The following is a 15,093-nucleotide window of genomic DNA, read 5'->3' on the forward strand; positions in this document are numbered from 1 at the left end:
ACAAGTTGGCCATTCGCTGTGTTACAAATGAAATTAACTATCATAATAATTATAAATCAAAATTCTACTTATTTCGTTTATGCAAACAATCGGTTCGTGGTATAAAGAGTTCCTACAAAAGTTACATTTCCATCTATCATTATTGCAGTTCCATAATTCGTGAATAAACAGTTTTAAACGAATGGCAACCCGGAAAATCGTGCGACATCTGCTGGCACATTTTACTGTTCACAGCTGAAATAGTCCACTTTCAGAGGAATTTGTGTTGTGATGTATTTATACAGTTCGCGTTGATACTAATAAATAGATGTGAGGAAATGTTTTCTTTAAAAAGTGCTGTGTAAATAAATTCTTGTCTACGTATGTGCTAATACGGCGTTAATACGAAGTTAGTTAAAGCTAAAGTAAAGTTTGCAAACAGTGATTAAAGAATATAGTTTCTAATCTGTGTTCAGTCCTGTTTTTCGCAGTGTAAGTCAGCCTTGTTGTCTTCATATACATATGTGTATACAAGTGCATAGGTGTATGTGTCCGGGCACAACAACAGCAGCATTGGTTGGAGCTGAGTTCGCGCCTGCTGACTTGCAGTTGAGCGCGAACAACGAAATAGAATGTGTCGTGTCAAAAGCTGTGTTATTATCGGGCGTTTTTATATTACGAATTAAGCGTGTGCTGTTGAACGGGAAGTGATTTGTTTGTGGTAAAACAACGTAAAGTGCAATAAAATCAAAGCGAAACGGATAATTTACTAATGAGAATATCTGAAAACAAATGTAAATATCACAAATTATTGTTTGTGTGTTGAAGTGTTGTTATAGCTGTTGTTATTGTTGTAGCCGTTGTTGTTGTTTGTAATGTGTTGGGTAGTGGGAGCAGGTTGATGTATTTAGTTGTTGTTTGTTGTAGTCTTTAATAATAACAAATGTTACAACAGATTTTTATTCGAACGGTCCCCACAATGCAATTGTGCACATTCGAACTTTTCATTTGGTTTTGTCACCCACCAAATTGCCAAATTGCACATACATATGTATGTACCAGTCGACAGCATATTTACTTTGACAGATGGGGGAAACAATCTGTTCATATCTGCATGACATAAAGAAATATCGGTAAAATTAAATTAAATACAATACATTCGCCATTCATACCAATCATTCGGTCCCCATTGCCTTTGATGCTTTTACACGGCTTTTTTACCGCGCGGCAGTGATACAATTACCGCTGAGCTTAACAAATGTATAGGAGTGCTTCCATATGTGCCGCTTGCATGGCTTGCCGCTCCAGGGGAAATTGAAAAATTTGACGATTCACGGAATTACCGTAAATTAAAGTCTCTGATTTAGTACATTTTTTAATTTATAAAGAGGAACCAAATAATACCCGTATGTGAATGCTGCAATAACAAAGTAAGCATGGTTTTTTGGCGCACAAGAAGCGCTGGCAATTTGAATCATATAAACATATACTTATGTATGTATCTATGTATATGTGTATGTTTGATATGAAAATAAATAAATAATTTCATTGAAATCAGCTGTAAAGCATGCGCGTTGAGTTAATTTACTCGTTTAACTTGTCAAATGATAAATATGTTTCCATGTATGTATGTATGTACATATGTATATGTTTATGACAATGTATGCAAACCGCTTTGCAGTCCAACCGGCTGGTGAGCGTTCGATCACCTTCTGTGCGCGTGTGTTATCCGTTGCCGTTGCGTTGGTGTGGTGGTCGGGCATTATTTTCGAAACTTTATGTTCTTGATTATGTCAACCACCGCGCGCCATTAAATTAAAACCAAACCAAAAACGCTAAAAAAGCAAACATGTACGGAGAAGTCAAACAAGCCGTGCAGCTATCAACCGCGGCCTAGAGCGAGCTTCAGAGTTAAACAGACTGTCAACAGCTGTGCTAATTGCAATTGTTGCTGTGCTCAAACTAGCGTTCGTGGTAAATCAAGCCAGTGACACTTTGCCAACAGCTAATATTAGTGGCGTTCTTTACCACATCATTATGTACATGTGTATGTTTGAAATTATGCAATTGTGTTAGTGTAAGTTAGTGTGTCAATGGGTCGTACGTAGAAGTATTTGTATATATTCTCAATATATAGCTTAAGGCGACTTCAAGCGATCATGATTGGACACATTGAAGGGGATTAGTCGCAGAGAGCAAATGAAGAAATAACAACAATGGTATTGACAAGCATTTCCATATGCCAACAGACACACATGCGCCTTGACTTTTAAAACACACACACACACACATTGCCATAAAAGCAAATATAAATCAAAGCAATTTAGTGAAATCCGAGTGCTGGTGTGCCCTCTCTCATTACAAACACCACGCTCCAATTAGCAATAACAACAAATGCTTAATAATAATAATTAGTTCAGCCGCAAATGCCAATCAGAATAGTAAATATATATGAGCAACAGTGAGAAGTGCGCTACTGTGCGGCGACAGCAGCGTGTGAATACGAGCGTTAATTATAGGAAATTGAAACATCGCCAACCACAACAATTGCTACAATTACTACAACAACAACAGCAATAAGCGAGTTCGTTTTAGTTGCAATTAATGAGATAACCGCAATAGTTATAGAGCAAGCGTGTGTCAATAGCAACAGCAAATTGAAGATCACCTGTTAACAACGATAATTGTGTATAGCACATGCGTGCGTGCTCCTCCTATTGAAACGCGCAAGTCGCGCAAACGAGCGCGGTATTTTCTCTACCCTTACGTCAGCGCTCACCTTCGTGCAATTTAATAAGCGCTCTTGTTGCTATTGCTGCTACTGAGCAGGTGAGCCTACTTATTACACCTGAAGCTGTTAAGTGTTGTACTATTAGTTTTCGCCAACTCGCAAACTCGCCGCCTCAAGCTAAGCTCCCGCCGCCAAGCTGGCTTTAAAGCCGTTTTATTTACACATTAGCAAACAGTGAATTCGTGCGCTCGCCGATCGGCTCACGCTCGAGCGTTGTATTGTTTTATGAACGTGTCGTCTCGGGTCGGATATCGCGCTGATGCGTTGAATGAGCAGTGGCGGTAGTGTTATTGCTAAGTGTTATCGCCGTTGACGCGCTTAACCATATTTCATGTGTTGGCATAAATAAAAATTAAATGTGAAAATTCAATATTTCAGTGAAAACAAAAATTCGACCACTTCGGTAGTATAGAATATCAGTGAATAAGTGTCTTATGTATGTGCTTGTGTGTCCACGTTAAATATAATATTAATAAAATATAAGCGCGGAGCTTCGCTTACACGCGGTGGTATTACGCCAAGTGGCTTTAACCTCGTCAAGAGTGCATATGTACCGATCGAACAGGTAAGCAATTACTCGCAAACATATTTTTTCAGCACAAATAACAACAAAAGCAAAAATAGCCACAATGTATGTTTTTGTTGCCGTTTTCGCCTCACTTTGTACGAACATCTATTTTGTATCGCAATTAAAGCGACACACATTTCATTAGCATACAAATGTTATATTTAGTGAAAGTATTTTAGTGGTTAAAATCACAAAGATTGGACTTTGTTTTATAACAGCTGACAGTTTTTATTTAAACAAGCTGGTGTTTTTCTTGCTAATTACTTAATTTTGACGTTGTTCAGTTTTAGATATTGAGATTAAGGGCTTTGTACTTGTTTACCGGAATATTCTTTGTTTCGTGTGAACGGATGAGCGATGTCTTATGGTGTATTTGCTCAAATGCTGTTCGATCATTAGAGAATATACTAACCCTAATGAAGTTGGTGGTTAGTCGATCCCTTGACCACCGATCCATTTGCTCTTCTGCTGTGGGTCTTAATACTCCATTTATTGATATCTTAATTATTGCTTATACTTTTCATATCAAATTAATTGTTTGCTATCTGCTCAACACACCGTCATAAAGATAATCTCGCCATAAATTTCCGTGATCTGATAATATGTCTGTATGATCTATACAAATAAAGATAACAACATAAGCATGCTTAACATTTTGATGCCTATATTACGAATATATATATATGTATATTTATATATGGCAGTATTCTCAGTTATATATAATTTCGCAATGATTGTGTGCTCTAATTTATTGCTTCCAAAATTAGAGTACAAGTATTCATAACAGTGTATCGAACGGCAATAGAACGTGCATGCGATTGCAAGCATTGACGTAGCTTTCGGTCTATTTTGGGGATTTTAATGACGCAGATCTTTGAAACATTCCTATGAAACTTGTACTTAATGATTGTTTGAAATGCACGAAGTGTATTAAAATCGTGTGATATGTGACTGTGGCTGAGACATACCCAAAGCAACTATATAAAAACCACTGATATGCGTTATTCGCCCCAACACACGTTCCATAACGGGCTTAAGCCGCCGAACTGAAGTGATTGTCTTAAACGGTTTGCATATGTTTCATTAGTTGAAGTTTACTCAAAACTTATGAATATTCTACACTCGTTGCTGCGGTTGGCGCTGTGCTAGTAGTTTGTGGCAGTGGGGCAGTCACATATTTAATATGTCAATATATATATCTCTGTATACATACATATGGCCCATGTGTTTTTATTATTCCAACAAACAAACAAATGTATTGTTTAAATAAAGCTTCGAGGATTAAGAATGTTTCTCTTTGGAACAATAGAACTAATTGTTTCCAGAATATTGCATTTTATACGATCGGTAATATTCTCGACGCGAGTGCCATTCACGATCGAATATTCACTCTTTCAGAGCGACAAGAGCGCTACTTCGCCGTCTTGTGAAATTCATCTGTAAAAGTAGTATTTCAGTACAGATTGTTCTCATAAGCATAGTGGAACAGTATATTCGTTGTCATATGTACGCATCCTCAGGGTTTAACATGACTACCAAGCCCCTTTTGCAATAATAAGTTAACTGATTTTAGGTCAATGTGCCTAAAATGGTTGAATAACGTTTCACTTATGAAGAAAGGATCATTCACTAATATTCTCGTTTTCTTCTAAGACAAGACATATCAATGGCTGTTCATGGTTGTTGACCCGGTCCATATATTACCAGCTCAAATTATTAAAACAAATTGCATGGCTTAGCCAATACTTACTTGGATTAGCTCTATGGTTAAGTACAAATACATTTTATAACCAGATTTTACTTGGAATAACTTTGCGATTTCACACCAAGCAATAACCATTAAATTTTGCGAAAGCTTAAAGCTTTTTTTATTAATAAAAATGCAATTAGTCGACTGTCAAACAAAACAACTTTCAATTTAAAATTTATATTCTGGCATGTTAGTGTTAGTGTTTTAGAATAATTAGTTAAGTTTTACGCTGACCCCTCTGACTTCAGCTCGGTCTTTATCATATTGAGGGAAGTTTGTCAGTACGGTTCTTTGACATGTCTATTAATTAGCCTGACTAATGCTGCCTCAAGAATAAACAGGCAAGCCCAGACTAAGCTCTTCACATTCTCTTTTGCAACCGAAATCTGTCTGTCGTTTTTACGCAGGATCTTCCTTTGCGATATGTTTGTCTCTTTTACATTGCGACCTAGAACAACCTGTGCGCTTAAGTGATGTTTATAGTGATCATGCGGCACATTCATCTAACGCTATGTCACACCTGACTAATTTATGCATAATAATTAATTATTATAATTATTTTGCGACACTGGAGTTGTTCGTACGACTGATTGTTATCGCTCATATTTCATGATGTTATACAAGTATACACTGGTGTGTGATTATTTTCGGCTTTTCGCTTGTGTGCTGCAGTTAATTATACAAATAGCTAGTCGTAAATTTAATTGCACATGATCCCCATATTCATTTCCTCGGAAAAATTATTGTGAGTAATAATTTGGAATTTTTCGCCATAAACCCTGCACACATATACAAAGAATACACACGCTTGCGGAAAAAATGATGAAATTTAACTAAAGCATTTTTGCCATCGCTTTGCCATAATCATAGGGATTTCTCGCAATCGTGTCACAAGACCCATGCAGACTGCTGATTTATGGCAAAATGGCAAATAAATTAATGATAAATAAATGCATATAATAATAAAAAGATAAATACCAGCAAATAAAAGATAAACGCATAAATAAATAATTATAAAATATTATTTTTACGCATAGGCAAATGACACTCCCTTATGGCTCAACATAACGGATGTCCCCACGATGAAACTACTTTAGTTCGTTTAGAATGGTTAAGTGTTTATGTGCCTGCACGCGCACCATATAGTACAAACATACTTCTATACCTGGGAAACATACACCCTCGATAAGAATTTTATCTTTATTGATAAAAAGCCCTCGTCGTAAGACGTCTTTATGCGCCTACGTGCCCATTTAGAAGTTATCGTTGCCCTTTATGTAAAAAATAATAAAAATAATATTGCTTTCGTAAGCATCATTATCTCACTTCAAAAATATGCCGTCAATTGTCAGGCATACGAGCGCCGTTTGATGAGTCAGTGAGTTTTTTACATTACTTTTATTTATATATTTGTTGCAGCTGGGAACGCAGTTCCCTTAAACTGCCCCAGACATTTCAGTTGTCTCAAGCGCTGCCTAAAGCAATGGATGCTTGGGGAACATCTCAGGTCCTGCAACATGTGCAACACGGGTCGTACCACAAAACTACTATGGGGTAATGTTGACACTGGAAAAAACTTCTTACTTTGAGCAAATCAGAACTAAGCTGTATCACAGGGGTTATGCAGGGCATGCACGGAAGATGACGAGACACTAGAGCATTATCTTTGCGAATGCCCAGCCATCTGTCGGTTAAGAAGAGATACTTTCAATGGCTCCCAATACTTTAATCTAAGTGAAATTGGGCTGCTGGGATGGAAAAAACTCAGAAGCTTCGTTAAATAGACCGAGTTGTTCAGGAGATGCTTATCAGGGTACTATCGGGAAGCACAATGGGCCTAATGATGGCCTAAATGCGGCCGCTTGCGGTCAGGCTGTCTTCGCCTCCCTTTGCAACCAACCAACCAACCAATATATTCGTTGTATATGGTATCTTCTCGTTGGGGTTAACCGACAAATGGTGTGACAGTGCAAAACTTTCACTCTGGGCATGCTGAAGAACGTCAGCACTATCTTTAGCACACATTTCTCCACTCTAAGAGAGCTTGCGCGTTTGTTTTCATGATCTAGTAAGAGTTCTAATATGAGGCCGATCCGAAGCGCGTGCAGTAATCTACCAAAGGGGTGAGCCTCGTCTCTTGTGTTAGACCAACATCAACATTTCTGCTTAGTCTACTTATTGCAGGCGTGTGGTTTCGATGTGACCGCAAAGCCAATCGCCAAGCGTCGTTTATTTTTAATGAGCTCATCATATTTATTTTTGTCCATTCCTTCACTAAACACAGGTTTCAATGGCTTATCAAGCCACCCGTGTGGCCACTGGCATATGTAAAATCCGTGATAAATATTCAAAGCGACAGCTGTTAGGAAAACTACGATGTTAATTCCGTGAACTGTCAATGCATCAATTACGCATTATTCGCACTTTTCGCTGCATAAAATGCAAAGCTTAAAAAATAATTATATTTTATTGCATTCACTCACAGACGAAGCTTTATTGCTGACTGCGCGAGGCAGCTTTGTTGTCGACTGGCAGTGGGTCAGCCGCAAGGTAAACCTGTAATGCGGCTCAGCGACTCTGCGGCTAATTCACTTTCAACTCGCTAACAAGTCAATAAGGCAAATAAAAGCTTACAAAAAAGAACGCGTATAATTGTTTCGCCGCTTGTATTTTGCGTAGAATTTATTTGATTGGTTATTAAAAATGTGTGTACGTACACGAAATGCAATCGGTTTTGCAATTAAAATGACGCGAAATGAAATGAATGCCATTAATTAACGTTCCGGTTAATAAAGACACAAATTTAGATTCTTACAAACGCACATGCGCATTCATATACTCCCGATTATGACATCATTTTGCGTGCAGGATGTTTTGAGTTGTAAGAAATATTTGTAGACCAAAAAGGCTATAAGACGATAATGCCATATTTTATACCTTCCGCAATGGGTATTTTGCGCGTGGGTGGCCTTAAACCCATTTTCTCTTCCTTAATTATTATCTTCTAAAGGAATTTAGATTTTATAGGGTTAATAAAGACTGTCTCAAGAGAATCATACGCATATTTCTAAAGCATAACGTCATCAATTGTAGCTTTGCGTCATTAAATTCAGCGAACTCTCACTGTCGAAAAGAACATTCATAGTCTTCTCTACCTCAGCAGAGACTGTTATTTTAGATGAGATCACGTTAGCATAAAGTAAAGGCGATCCAACTTCAGATTCACGATTCCCGATCTATCGCCCGATTTTATCTTATCCGCTTAAACTTTCATGATGGAAAGGAATCTGAGATTGTATTTTTTGAACACTTTTTCCAATCTCCATCTCAAAATGTTGTTTAATGTCTGAACTTTTCTGCTAGATCATTCTAAAGCGAAAGTCACTTTGTTTTTTAATTCAATGAATCAACTACATATCTTATATATGAGTATATATATGTACTATGGGCTTTGATGGTTTCTCAGGTGAAAAAACACGAAATTTTCCACGTCGTTAAGTGATAAAGCCAGTAAGTCAGATGCAAACAAATCTAATCCAAAGCCTTAGGAACACGCATTTTAACAACAACAAAGCTAATTATGGCGAAATTAACAAAGATTATTTTGGGGCTAATAATACACACCATGTTTACGGTTGGTTGTCAACATTAGCCCATAGCCTACTACTTTATCAGCCATATTATCATAAGTCCATGAATCTATGGCCACTTTATGAATGATGGCGAGCGGCTGTTGATGTTGATCTGCAGATGGCAATAAGGAGGCTTCAGTTCCAAAATTGGCTTTGTTGTCGTTGAGTTGAAATTGATATATGACATTAAAACACGCACAACAACAACACATACACGTGTACTAATACAAATTGAGAACCAAAAAAAAAAGCCTAAAACAAACAACTAACTAATGTGTGAACGCCCAACAAAGTAACAAAAGCAATAAAAGTAACCGCACAATTCAAGTTGTGAATGAATGAAAAAAGTGCTGAAACGCAAAAAATACAATTTGCGTCAGTCGAGTGGATTGTAAAAAATGGAAAACACAAAAAATAAAATAAAAAAATATAAAAACAAAAAACATAAAAAATAATCAAGCGATAAACGTCAGTTACAACACTCAAGCGTACTAGCGAAATCTCATAATTGCCGGTAGATAATAAGCACGATAAAGCTCACACTAAGCACCACAAAAAAAACAAAAACTAACAACGAAAAGTAGTAAACAGAAAAAAACATTAAACACGATTAAAGGCAAAAATAATGAGTGCTGCAAAAATAGACAGCAAAAATAGCTGAACACAAGTCATGGGCAAGCGCTAATGAGAAATTAGGTGAAACGCTGTTTTCAATCAATTTTATGAATTTATGAACCTCAACTCATATGCTGCACCTTTTCCCCTATTATTAACCGCTATTGCCATTTCTATTTCTCTTCGCAGGTGCTGTTTGCGACTAGTACGTCAAATGAAAACGCGGTGGTTGTTGCAGGGTGTGGATTTCGCAAAGCGCTCTCAGCCAAAAAACAACAGCAACAAAATAACCGATCGGACAAGGTAAAAATAATGTGTTCAAAATTACAACGCGATCGCGGCGTACACAGCACACAGATAGTAGTGAGATTGTCGAAGCACGCGCGCGTCAAACAGCCGGAGAGGTGTTTGTGAATATTCGCGTAGCTACCGTGCGCAGCAAGAGCAACCGCTCGCGACGCAGGCGAGGCGTGATATTGACGCGATCAGTGCAGCGATCGACGAGATAGACTGAGCTGACACGTCCATAAACATAAGCTCCATAAGTATATAAGTGCGCCTGTCGTTTCATTTACACTAACAGGTGTTGCTGTCGCACATGGGCAACTGAGATGCTGCCAAGTGACGCACTTCACATATAAAGTGCATAGTTCGCGTTCCAAGAAGTGTTCGTAAATCGAATTCTCCACGCACATTACTCATATTCAGCGTCAGCGGGCAAGCGTAGAATAGCTTTCGCGTAAACGTGTATCATAGGTATCGCGCCGCGTACTACTCATAGCACAGCACATACACCGTTCAGCGTCATAGCGATTTCATGCTAATTAGCAAAAAAATGATCGTTTTTACCGAAAAAGGCTTTTAAAGAAGTGTCGAGTCAGAGTCCCCAAAGGTGAATGTGTAAAAGACAACGACGTAGATTAATATTACACTCGCCAGTTAAACCTCGTAAATCTCAGAAAACCCAGCAAATATTATCGATCAACACGCGCCGTAAGCGTCGAATTGTCTGGTGGATGCCGTGCGTCAATAAGCGTTTTGTGGCTGCGGTCGATGGTCTTTTCTGCGTCAGTGGCTTTGCGGCTCAGAAATGCCCATTATTTACCGCAACAACTGCAGAGATATCAGAGCACAGTGAGGCACAAAAGCTGTGCTGACATGGCCAGGTCGCAGCTAATCGCTGACATTTACGTCATGTAGTCTGGCGCCTTGACGTCATTTGGCGTTGTGCAGCCAATGCGAATTGCAATCGTTGTATGTCGAGTGCACGATCACTTGAACACTACATATACGCCAGGGGAAAAAAACAGAAACAAAACGAACAGCTGAGTGCGTACGCACCCAATCAAAAAGAATGAACAAATCACCAACAAATAAGAGAAATAATATCAGCGATAAGTGTAACCAAGCGGCCGACAAACTACATGATAAATGCGAGCCATTGTTGGCACGAAGAATGGGCAGCAACAACTGTCGGCGGAGCACCGGAGCGAGCACAGTTGACCCAGCTGCCACTGCGACACTGTCAGCCTCCGATATTCCAACAACATTACAAGCGAACGCGCAACTTGCACGCAAGAATAACGCGTGCGAAGCTCATAAATCCACGCAAGCGAGCTTTGCGCCAAAACACAGCTTTAATTCACAAATGACAGCCACATTTACCGGTGGCGCATCCGCATCTGCGGCCCATTGTGAAGCACTTACTTCCGCGCACATTCCGCCTGTCTCGTTGCATTCCTCCCCTGCGAATGAGCATTGTGCACTAATTGACAAAACGACGGACGATGCGTACGGAGCACCGATCGCGGATCATCAGCACGGTTGCACTACCACGGCTGACGCTGGCTGCTCGTCCCAGTCAGCGCCCATACTAAGTGCTATTCATGCCACAAGAGAGTCAATAGAAGCTAGTGAGACGGCAAGGGAAGCAGCGGATACAAAAATAGCCACAACAACAAAAACGCATACGGCGGCATTGACAGTTGCGCCACTGTCGCGTTCACGTACACCAACAACGAAAGCGCAAGCGACGCCCGCGACGTTAGCGGTAGGCCAATTAACGGAGGAAAAAAAGAGTATCGCAAGCACTACCACAATGACACATGCAATGACGGCGCCGACGACGACAACAAAAACAGCGAATGAGCAAACGCTAGCGGCAGCGGTGACGACGGCAAGGGAAGGGGCGAATTCGTCTGTTACACGACAAGCACAATCGGCGGCTCGTTTGACGTCGCCGTCGAGAATGGGTGACGAACAGGTGGAAGGGGTGTGGACGGCGGTAGATGCGAAATCAAAATTCACTGAAAATAAATGTCCGTTGGCTGTGCTAACGAATGTTAGTAATCAGAGAAAAGTTGAAGCGAGCACTACGATATCAGCTCCAGAGCAGTGTACGCTTAACAGCAACCTGAACGAAAACACATACAGAACAAGTGAAGTACACGTATCGAGCAACAAGTGGCCAACAGTTGTCAGTTTAGCCAACTCGGAGTATGATCCTGTGTGCAAGGCTAGAACTCGCGCAGACACCAGCAGCAACAGCAAGGATATAATAAGGGCACTGAATTTGGCAGCGAGAAAAGCCAAACTGAAGTCAGAATTTTTTAGAGATTTCGAAACGCATGAGCAAGCAGTTAAACGCTTGACGGAACCTACGTCATCAATTGGTGATTGTGGGATAACGTGTAAAAACCAGAACTTTCGACAATTACAGTTGAACGCAGTTAGCACGCGGTGTACCGTAGACAAACACATCGGTCTCAATACCGGATTACCTACGATTGCTGTGAACGCAGCGGAAACCTCTTCACCTACATCGTTAGTGGCGAGGCGCAAATTAGACTTAAAGCAAAAATTTGAACAACAAACCGCGACAAGGACATCCCACACCTTGATAGAAGCACATAACGCCTTGATTGACACAGTTGGGGTATTTCCACGTGTTGAGGAATTAGTACAAAAATTCGAAAGCAAGCCAACGAGCTCCGCTAGGAAAATGATTGTAAATCCAAACAAAACCAACGAAGTAACAGATAACAACATGCTGTCCTTGAAGCCAGACAGATTGGAACAGCGCAATAGTCCACTCTCGGATGAGGGTTGCAACCTTGGTCAGAGTCCTTACTCATCAGACAATGAGGACAACGAGTCCGCACAAACCACTTCGGCGGTTGCGCCAACAAAGCGTAAGGATAAAGTCGCACGCTCTGCCAGTAGTGACTCGGCACTCGGTTTGGACGTTGACGAGTCAATGGACACAACACCCGCACAGCCACCGGTCGGCCCACAACAGCGAAGAATGACACTCACCGTCACGGATTTGCCACTGCGACCAGCACTTTTGCCACTAGCAGAACCTACCGCACTGCCAGATACAACAATCATCGAGCTACCGCCAACTATTAATAATCCACCGGCCCCGGCTACGGTGCCCAGCAAGGTGTTGTTGGAGGAACGCGTAGTAGAACTACCAGAGGATCCGCGTTCATTAGCACCGTCACAGCCATGTTCACGACGCGAATCGGCACAAAGTTGCGGTAGTGACATCGTACCAACTGAGTTTCCGGGTGGCAGGCGTTTCGTACGCACACCCTCCGTGGTAGTGTCGGATTACTCCGATGAAATCATGTGCGGCATTACACTTGAAGAAATAGAATACTTCCGCGCACAACGTATGCGACGACGACATTCCTCACTGGACACTGCCAACGAAGGTGAAGGCGAATCAGATGTGAGCGCCTCCTCCTCCTGCAGCAACCTATACTACTGCGGCTCCACGATCTCCGCATTGGACGGCGCCGAGTGTTACGTGAACGGTGTACGTACCGCACTAGATCGCAAAGTAAGCGACTGTTCGACATGTTCAGCCAGCGCTGAAGAGGACACATTCACCATTCCCGAAGATCCACAACAGACAGGCAAAGACCTGTCCGATCTACTAGCCGCACAACATCTGAGCGCGAAGCCAGCAGCTAAGAAGGTAGGTTTGGTGGTGCCGATGGGTGAGAACTTGGGCGAAAAGGCTCCCTACTGAAGCCGCACGGCCAAACACAATCTCAGCAAACCTAAAGTATTCTAAACTATATTTTTCCCAAAGAACTGTTGTAACATAATTAAGTTTTAGTGATTAACTGTAAATTATATAAACACTTGTGTAGACTTCGTATAAGTAAAGAGAAATGAAATTGTGCATGTAGTATGAGTGTTATTCCGTTAGTCTAAGTCACATCAGTCTAATTTCGCCGTGTCATATGGCCGGTGAGATGTGAAAGGAATGTAGCTTTAATTTAATTTATCTTATCGCTGAGGCATTTTAACCCATTTTTGTTCTTTTTTATTATTATTATTTACTTTTCCGACACACATACAAACATACAAACATACATGCATTCATACATCCATACACATATATATGAAATTATTTTATGAAATTATCTACTTATATTATCTCTATGATTTAGTGCGCTGTCAACAGTGAGCGACGCTGAAAATAACTTTTATGCATCCACACACGTAAGCACACATACATACACGTATGTATGTATTGCGTTACGTTTGCTAATTAGCAAATATTTACTGAGCTCTAGTTATATGCGCACGTGTGTGCATGTGTATATGCATGCCACTTGTCACCGCCACCGCGTTGTTGTTGTCGCACACAACCGTTATCACCGCATATTTCTCATCATCATTCATTTTCATGAAATGTTTCACTTTCTTATCTCTCGCTGTTTCATCATGCCATGTTGGTATTCTCTAATTGTATATCTTAGTAGTTGATAATTATGAACATAAGACATTTTCGGTAAATGCGAAATTAACAGTTTCTAAGTAATTGCAAAATGAACTAATAAATAACGGTGCAAAAATGCTGTTTATTCATTGAATGAGGAGGGCGTAGAGGAAGGATGGCGTACACTTCAAGTTTTGTATTAAAAAGGGAGATATTCGGCCGAACTGTTGTTTCTTCGGGTGTAAGTGATCTCAAAGGGAAGCTTTCTTTTACAAGGAATTTGTAGTATTCCTGTTCCGCTCCTTACACTCGTTTGAAGATATTTCTTTTTTCTGGTTTCAAGGATTCTTTAGCTTCGATTGTGATTTGATTGAGATTTTTAGACTGTAATAACGCCTATTTCGGTACCGTAGCTGAAACTGAGACCCTATTGTTCACAACATTCACTACGTTGATTTTCAATTAAATGCCTCATTACAATACTTGTCGCATTTCGCTTGTCGAACGTGTTGTTGCAGTGTAATTGGTTGCCGCGCGTAGCGGGGTACAGAGCGCCACAGGGTACATGAAATTAATAATAGCCGCGCGCAGGTGTCGCATTTGTTTGACAATTGCGTGGTTTTTATGACTCGACGACTTCGATAGCTGCGCTGATAAGGGCTGATTAGTTTTTTTGCGACCAAAATAGCGGTCATAAACGGTGGAAAAATAGGTAGGCCGCGACGCAAATGCGCGCAACATCCGCTCAACCGTTGCGTTGCCATATCAGTAGAACATTTATTTATACTTCTTGTTATCGCTTAATAACAAATCCATCAAATTCCGATATTTACGAGCGTCGTTTAATTAGCCGTTATTCATATATATATATATATAAATTTTTGTATTTGACACACGATCCGTTGATGCGGCCCATAATCAATTAGACACGCCATCATCCGTCGCCAAAGCATTGTGAAATGCCAATGCGAATTGAAAACTTAAATCCATGTCCATAGTTAGCGTGGAGACCAGAGAGGC

The 15,093-nt window shown here is 40.3% G+C and overlaps 2 protein-coding genes across 3 annotated transcripts in view; both read left to right on the forward strand.

Annotated features, from left to right (window-relative positions):
• Positions 1–529: 529 nt before the first annotated feature.
• LOC105212693 (inositol-trisphosphate 3-kinase A) overlaps positions 530–15,093 on the forward strand; it is a 60,288-nt gene continuing 45,724 nt past the window's right edge. The window contains exon 1 of one of the 2 annotated variants that reach the window (XM_029040477.2): positions 530–773. The gene's annotated coding sequence lies outside the window, so the exon portion shown is untranslated. Of the gene's footprint in view, positions 774–13,177; positions 13,321–15,093 lie in introns of those variants that run through there. The other variant, XM_054231485.1, reaches the window with a different exon arrangement.
• Positions 9,661–13,536, forward strand: LOC114804061 (mucin-2). Its single transcript, XM_029040472.2, has one exon. It carries the CDS (start codon positions 10,690–10,692, stop codon positions 13,372–13,374), a length of 2,685 nt encoding a protein of 894 aa, XP_028896305.2. The 5' UTR covers positions 9,661–10,689; the 3' UTR covers positions 13,375–13,536.

Source organism: Zeugodacus cucurbitae, chromosome 5, assembly GCF_028554725.1.
Source record: "Zeugodacus cucurbitae isolate PBARC_wt_2022May chromosome 5, idZeuCucr1.2, whole genome shotgun sequence".
In the NCBI taxonomy this organism is placed as follows: domain Eukaryota; kingdom Metazoa; phylum Arthropoda; class Insecta; order Diptera; family Tephritidae; genus Zeugodacus; species Zeugodacus cucurbitae.